Source organism: Atta colombica, unplaced genomic scaffold, assembly GCF_001594045.1.
Source record: "Atta colombica isolate Treedump-2 unplaced genomic scaffold, Acol1.0 scaffold321, whole genome shotgun sequence".
Taxonomy (NCBI): domain Eukaryota; kingdom Metazoa; phylum Arthropoda; class Insecta; order Hymenoptera; family Formicidae; genus Atta; species Atta colombica.
The window spans coordinates 462890-470836 of record NW_017259428.1 but is presented as its reverse complement, the minus strand read 5'-3'; the positions used below and the strand labels follow the sequence as shown (position 1 = coordinate 470836).

The window sequence follows — 7947 nt, the reverse complement described above, 5'->3', positions numbered from 1 at the left end:
TTTATATTATTTTATATTATTAAATAAATAAAATAAAAATAATTATATTATGTATACTAAACCGTATAAAATTCTTAATTTTTTAGTCTGTCGACCAAAATGAAATAACTTATACATATATTTTCAAAATATAAAAATATTGTTTTATGCTATCGCATTATTTTCCTGCACTTTTCTTCAATTATTAAAAGATTCAATGAATCGGAATTGAAATGGATTTACATTTAAAAAAGATTTGTGAAGATCGCGTGACAAGAGTAAGAAAGCAGGAAACGCCAGTCGCTTATCTTGCGGTATCTCGAGATCGAGGCAGATGAAGCATTTAAATAATGTATCGAACAGGTGAAATAGCAGCTGTTCGTCCGTGTTCCTGCCCTCAACCAGAATGCGTGAACCGCTTTGTAACATCGGTATGGAACGCTCGTTTTTAACGAAAGAAAGAAAAGATCTGCAATGATTAAAGGAAACTTGATATTATTCCATTATTATATTTATAATATTTGATATATTTATTTCTATATACATCATACATACCAATCACTATATAATGAAAATTAGGAATCATTTTATGAAATTCGTGATAATTATATTAATTATATTACATAATACAAATCACGATTTTAAGATGTTGTGTAAAAAAGGCGCTGAGATTTATATGCTCTGCTGAAAACAGAACATCACCATGAATGTAAATCGATTTCAAGTCGCTGTTATTTAACGCCGATATTACGAAATCTGTATATCGTGATGGATTATTCGAAATCTATGATAGAATGTCGGAAGAGATCAATTAAATGCGGTCCATTTATTGCAGACAGCATTCTCGAAAACAATGATCACTGCGTAGATTCTCTGCGGAGCAATCAATTAGAAACATACATGTATTGATGTTTATGTAGAACCTAGACTGTTGCAAGATTCGAGATTTAGAAAACATTTGATTTCCTTGATCGATGAAACTGTTGGTGAACGATGTTTTGATGATGTATGTAATGAAGAAATCTCGGTGATTTGGATGCCGCCACGTGGAGTATGAAGAATTTGCTAGATTATCACATTGTAGTTCCTGAAGAACGAACCATAATACATGAGAAATTGATTTCTAATATAGCTCCTCTAATGGCGATTGTTGCTATCGTTATTTATATTTAATTGGCAATCAATAGCAAGGATCATTTTGGAAGAAAGCGCGGCTCTTGGTTGATCATAAATATTTTTATTACATCTATTTCTACTAAGTAGATCAACTTTAATATCGATTTAATTCACTCTTTATCTTTTTCTAATTTTTAGATTCTCTAAGTAACCCAATGAGCAGAATGTCTGAACAGAATGTCGACGCATAAGACAACTTTAGATATCTTTAAGAATTCTTTACGAAATATGTTTAAGATATTTCATAAAGAATTCTGAAAGATCTTAAAGTTTTGTGTTTCTGCTCGTTGGGAAGTAACTAACAATAAGTTAAATCAAGATTAAAGTTAATCTATATAGATAGAAACGGGCATTTTTACGACAAAAAAGAAATCTCAGGGAATCTTGATGAATTGTGAAGGCGTGCTTCTGTTACACGCGATTTGCCGGATGTTTCGCGAGCGTCACGACGACAATGAGGAGGCTGCGAGAAAGCGATGGCCGCGGTGCGACGTCTGGCAAGGAAGTCTGCGCGGAGGGCGACTGGGAGGCAGCTGTGCCGCGAAGTCGCGCAATCCCGAGAGAGGAAGAGGATAGAGAAGAAAAGGAGAGATGAACAAAGTGCGTAAATGGAAGCTGAACAGAGACAGTGTCGAGATTGGCAGTGCCGTCTTGCAGAGCGGTCGACAGAAGACAAATATGAAGATTACTTGTGACAGATTATTTATGCCTATAAGTACATGTGACATAGCTTTTCTATTTCCAGACTTCCGATTTTATCATTTTCTTTAGTTAAAACATATATTAGGAAAAGAAAGATAATTCCTGATGATTTAGATTTAAAAAAAACTTTAAAGTATATGTGTGTTGTCATTCAATCATTTGATTTTACTATTAAAAAATCTAATTCAATGAAATTAAACTATTAAAATTAGAAAATAGCAAATGGCTGTCGAAAGCAAGAAAAATATAAGATAGTATATATGGATGTGAAAAGAACAGTTTTATTTAAATATTAAAAAATATATAGTAAGATACAAATCTAAAAATATTATAATTATAAATATTGAATTATCAAAAATTAAAATATTAAAATTATTTTCAGATTTGATCTGCCTAAATTTTTAAATAATTTAACAATCATTTTTCCGTATAATAATTTATTTGAAAAATTATATAGAAAGTATTAAAATATTTACAATAGAAGTATTGTAAAATTAATTATTTTTATAAGTTACACTATCATTCAAAAGTTTAGAGTATTCTAATATAATTTTTCGATAAGAACACAAATATAATTTTCTACACAAATATAATTTTATTTAAATAAATATCAATTTTCATTTCTAATATCGTATCCTATTAAAATAAAATTTATGATTAAAGCAATATAAACTTTTATACATTTACAGTATTAATAAATAAAATTAATTAGAAAAATATGTATAATTTATTTTTATAAGTTATACTACTGCTTAAAAGTCTGAAGCACTCTATAGTTTTTAGATAAAATTTTTAAATTTAAATTTAGAGACGTTTTAAACTTTTAAACGGTAATGTAGGGTAAACATTGTACTTCTGAGTAAATTGGCTCAATAAAAGAATTTCCCTTGAGCCTTTGGCAATCGCACGACGCGAGATGTTAAAATTGCAAAAAACTTATCCAAAGGAAGCCTACGGTTTCCGCCACTCGAGCGTTCGGTTAACATACAAGTGCGAGAGAATCGGGTGAATCGACGTACACTTGAAACATTCGTAAGACAGAGAAAGCGCGAGTAAGGAAGAAGAGGATCGTCTGAAGTGACGGTCGAGAGACAGAGAGAAAGAACGGGCGAGCGTGCGCCGGGGACTGTCATGGAGGCAGATCTGCCTGGCTGCCTGGCAGGCAGGAGGGTCTCGACCTGCAGTACTCGGCATTACCTGCCAGCGCGTGAGGCATGCCGGCAGCTGGCCACTGTCTCCCAGTGTCTCCGAAGTCGTGGACACCGATGGGTCGCACGAGTAGTAACGCGTGGTGAGGCGGTACCAAGAAGACTCGGTATCCAGGAGTCTCTTCGGAAACCTGGCGCGCGCGTCGATTACACGACACGAGCGAGCGAGAGATTCGCCAAGTGTGCGCGTAACATCGCGCGTCGCGGTGTCGCCGTGTTGGTGAAGCGGCGTACACGCGTGTAATTCGCGGCCATCAGTATCCGTACTTCGGGAGACGACGATACATCCCGCGACGACGACGACGACGGCGACGACGAGGACGCCGGTGCGGGAGGTAGCGGGAGAAACGCGAGCGGTCCCAGGAAAGCGACACGTCGCGATACGATCGATCCGTCAAAAGCCGTGCAGTAGCGGCACGCAATCCAAGCGGCGGCGTACGCGCGAGACCGCCCGCCCGCTGGCGATGGAGGAAATGTGTTGCTCGTGACGTCACGGAATTCCTTCTCGCTGCTGCTGCTGCTGCTGCTGGAGTAAACGGCCGCGAGCACTTGTCATCGTGCCTTCTTGTTCTCGCGTAGTCGATACTCTCGCGGATACTTGCGTTCTCTCGAGGAGAAACCCTCGGAGGAGAGTGAGAGAGAGAGAGAGAGAGAGAGAGAGAGAGAGAGAGAGAGAGAGAGAGAGAGAGAAGCGCGCGCATTCGGTATATACGAACGTAACGCGTCGGAAACGGAGCAAGAGGAACGAAGTGAGAGAGGAAAGTAAGAAGATAGATAGAGCGAAAAGGAGAGCGGTGGAGAACGTGGGCGTTGAGTGATTGTTGTCGGTGCTAGTTTCCATCGGGAGTCATGAGAGACACGAACGATATGATGGAGGACGCCCTGTCGGAGGTACGTAACAAACTGATACATACATAAATCGGTCCGCCGCGGCGTCCTCGCTTTCGCGCGGATCTTTAGATTAATTATGCCGTGCGTGCATGTTTTCGTACCGAAGAACAAATTTTCCGTGTCGCTTCAACGCTTTAAACCTCCGCGGCTAAGTGATATCGTGGCGCATTTAAATCGTTCCGAAGAAAAGACTGGTTGGCAGTGTCGTGAAACACCGAATGTTTTTTTCATTAAGGATTCTCACGATTGATTTGAAATCGAGTTATTCTCGTTGAAATAACGTTAAAGCGATTGTCATTTTTTAATAAATTATGATTGAGAATTAATTTTTAAAATAGTTGATTTTATTGGAGTTTTCAAATTGAAGATTTATGTCCGGTTCTTTCAAGAATACTCTCTAAAACTTTTAGAATAAATCTCACTCCGAAAAGTGAAATCTCGCTCTTAAAGACTGAAAATTGAGCCACTTTTTTTCAAGATCGGCTCAATTCAAGAAGCTCAATTTTCACTTTTTAAAGTCAGATTCCATTCTAAAGAATTTAGAGAGTAGTTTAACTTTAATCTCAGTTCAACCAACTCTTTATCTTTTTCTAGTTCTAAAAATTAAAAAAAGATGAAAAGTAAGATAAACAGAGATTAAATTTAATCTATATTCGTGGAAATGGACATTAATCACGAAAATTTATGATGGTAGCTTGAAAAATGTCATGAATAATAATACTCGTTGGTATCTTCGTCGAATAGAAATTATTTTCAATTATTTATCGTTATATTGTATATAGGCAACGGGATATTCTGTAATTTTGAAATAAATCTTTCGCTGAGAGAAAATGTTCCGTATTTGGAATTATTATTCTATATAGAAATAAATCCTATATAATATAGATTGAACTACACTGAGAGAAAAATTCCGCTATTTGTAACTGTAATTGCATGGTAAAATAATTATGGTTAAATTTCATTTTCAGATATTACTGATATTATAATTTTATAACAATAATAATTATTATTATATAGAACCATTATTTATACATGGAGTTATTATTTATAGATATTTAAAAGAACATACAGCTGGCATCGAAAATGACTATATAATTTTTTTTATCCCAACTATATATTTGTTTTAGAATATACAGTATAAATATAATTACTAATATCATAGCGATAATAACTATAAAATGGTCTTTTAGCCATAATTACTTTACCGTGCAACTATAGTCATAAATATCAAACTTTCTCTTACAGAAATCTAATACTGACCAACTTAATACTGACTGAAAGATAATAATTAATTATTTATTACGTAGTAAAAAAACATTATTGTTCATAGTTTTTAATGTTCAAAATAAATAATTAATTACGTACCTTTCAGTAATAAATTAGATTTCTGTAAAGGTTTCTCTCGTAATCAGTATAAACTATTACGCTATTTATCACGCTATATACAGAGAATAATAATTCTGTGTGATTTTGAAATAAATCTTAATTTATCATTCTGTCTAGGTTAACAATCTAAATAGATTAAGATTTATTTCAAAATCATAGAATGTTTTTTCTATATACACTATAATAAATAGATCAAAGTATTAAAATCTGCTAATGCAACGCCATATACGATGTTGGTTACGAAGATTTCATCAAATTTCAGAGTAAACAGTTTTTCTCAAAATTTTTGCTGTCTGTTGACTAATCTAATTCCGCCAAATTGACACTTTTGTGTCAATTAACAAACACGATAATATACACGACAATGTACATTACAGTGCTTTTATATCATTTTTATATTTACGATATATACTTATCTCGAAATTTATATTCTTACTTCTATTTAAACATTATTCGTATTAATTTAGTGTTTATTCGTAATATATATTTTTGCTATTTCTCGTTGGAGCGATATTCTCGGAAAAATTCCAATTCACCATCCGATAATCATCTATATTTACGATTGCATCGTGGAATGCATCTCGTGGCTGCATCTCGTAGCGCGACGCGTTCGGCTGCCAAAGTGCACCTGCTCGAAATCGATTGCGAACAGGCGAATCGGTTTTTTATTCGTTCTCCATCGCGTGGCACGTTCGTTCGGTGCGATTGCGAAAACGAATCCTTTTTTTTTTCCTCGCGATATAACGCGAGGATCGATGGATTCGAATAATCGTGTCCTTTCTCTCGGTCGCTTTTTCCATCCATCTATTAGGGTGACATTCGAGCTCTATATGGAGGTGCGACGACAAACGCGTGAATTCCGCATTCGGTGATTTAAACCTCCATTAAAGCGAAGATTTCGAGCTCTCTCTCGTCCGCTCGCGACGTAAATAGTTCCGATTCTATCTATGCGATATATTCGATTTATGTGACGCGGGGAGAATGCTGCAGAGGCACCCCTTTCTTCCTGATTTTCCCACCCACTCGTCTCGACGTTTCCCAACCCTGTCGGGATGTAGGTTATTAACGATAAAAGGGGCGCATCGATTTATACGCGCATTCGTTATTACCTGTTTTCCATCCGAGATTATGGAATTAGATACAACAATTCCTGTATACGAAAATTGCTATCTTTATTGCGATGTTTTTTTTTTCTTCCGTTTTTATTATACTGGACTTTTATTATATTATCTATTGTCCCGATACAATCGGATGTATGTAATGTAATTTACTGTTTACACGAATCCTAGATCCGCTTTAGATTCTAAGCTCTTCCTTCTTGGTTAGCATCTACTTACTTATTTATCTCTCGATTCCAATCTTCTCGCGAGTCATCTCGCTGCGAGTTTTCTCGCTTAAAATTCTATCGAGACGACTCTGGGGCAAATTAGAATTTCAAATTGAATCCTATTGCGCGAAGGATGCGCCCTTTTCTGCAGTTAACTGCATTCTCGATGTCTGTGCTTCTTCGAAACTTCGAAAGAAAGAAAAAATTCTCCGCGAGAAGTGCGATTTTGCATAAAATGTAGCAGTCACTCCTGATGCTTCATCCCGTTTCTTCGTAGTTTCAACATTTGTATATTGCACGAAGAGAAGAAATCTCGAATTCGTTCCACTGATTCTCTAGAACTTCGATTATCTTTCAAACTTTTTTCATGTTTCTTCTTGTTCGCAACATTTCTCATTGAATCTCATTTAACTTGAGTTTTTTCAATCTTTGAGAATGGAAAGTTAAATTAAATTTGTTTTCACAAAAAGAAGACTTTTATATATATATTTTACTACTAATAAGATTAATATCCTAAACTGTTTTGTCTGAATTATTAGAAATTAGAAAAGAAGTTGTTATTTGTATCGCGAATCAGTTTTATGAAAATATTTTTTCAATCAATTGGCAAATAAAACCGCAATTAGTATTATAATATCATACTTATAGTATAATTAATTGTCAAAATTATTTGTATTTTAACTATAACATATCCATTATAATATTCAAGGATTAATTCAACTTGCTTTCAACGGATTGTATATATTCGACTTTTCTGTAAAATAAGTGATTCATTTGTTTAAATCTCGAAATATACGGCGCGATATTAAATTTTTTGCGAAAAATTCCTTAAAATCTACCCTTATAATCCTCATAATTTTAATTTTCTCTTAAGATTCATTTTTCACGACGTTACTCGAAATTGGAATATTGGTGACATTATCTATTATAGCGTTTTACATTCTTACATCTGTCTGCCTGGCAACTAATAAAGAGACGACTGCATCGAAGTAGTCAAACGTGTCCTTTTGCTATGTGCTATACTTATACCTTCATGCATTCTGCCTGTGTTCTATTTATACATGAAATGACTTGATAAAGACGAGACTGTAGAGAATTCTGGCCGTCTTTTGCGAGAATATGGCTTTGTATGGAATCGAAAAAACTTCGAAAGATTGAATGTTGTCTTTAAAATTGCTTTGATTCAGGATTCTTTAATTATTATTAATCGCTTTCTACTTTCGATCGAGAGAATTAATAAATAATTCGGTTAATTGCCGTTAATAATATATATATATA

The 7947-nt window shown here is 34.9% G+C and overlaps 1 protein-coding gene across 1 annotated transcript in view; it reads left to right on the top strand.

Annotated features, from left to right (window-relative positions):
- The first annotated feature begins 3083 nt into the window (after window positions 1-3083).
- LOC108690424 overlaps window positions 3084-7947 on the top strand; it is a 15014-nt gene continuing 10150 nt past the window's right edge. The window contains exon 1 of the mRNA XM_018197711.1: window positions 3084-3956. Within this exon, the coding sequence (XP_018053200.1) occupies window positions 3915-3956 (42 nt within the window). The 5' untranslated portion in view covers window positions 3084-3914. The remainder of the gene's footprint in view (window positions 3957-7947) is intronic.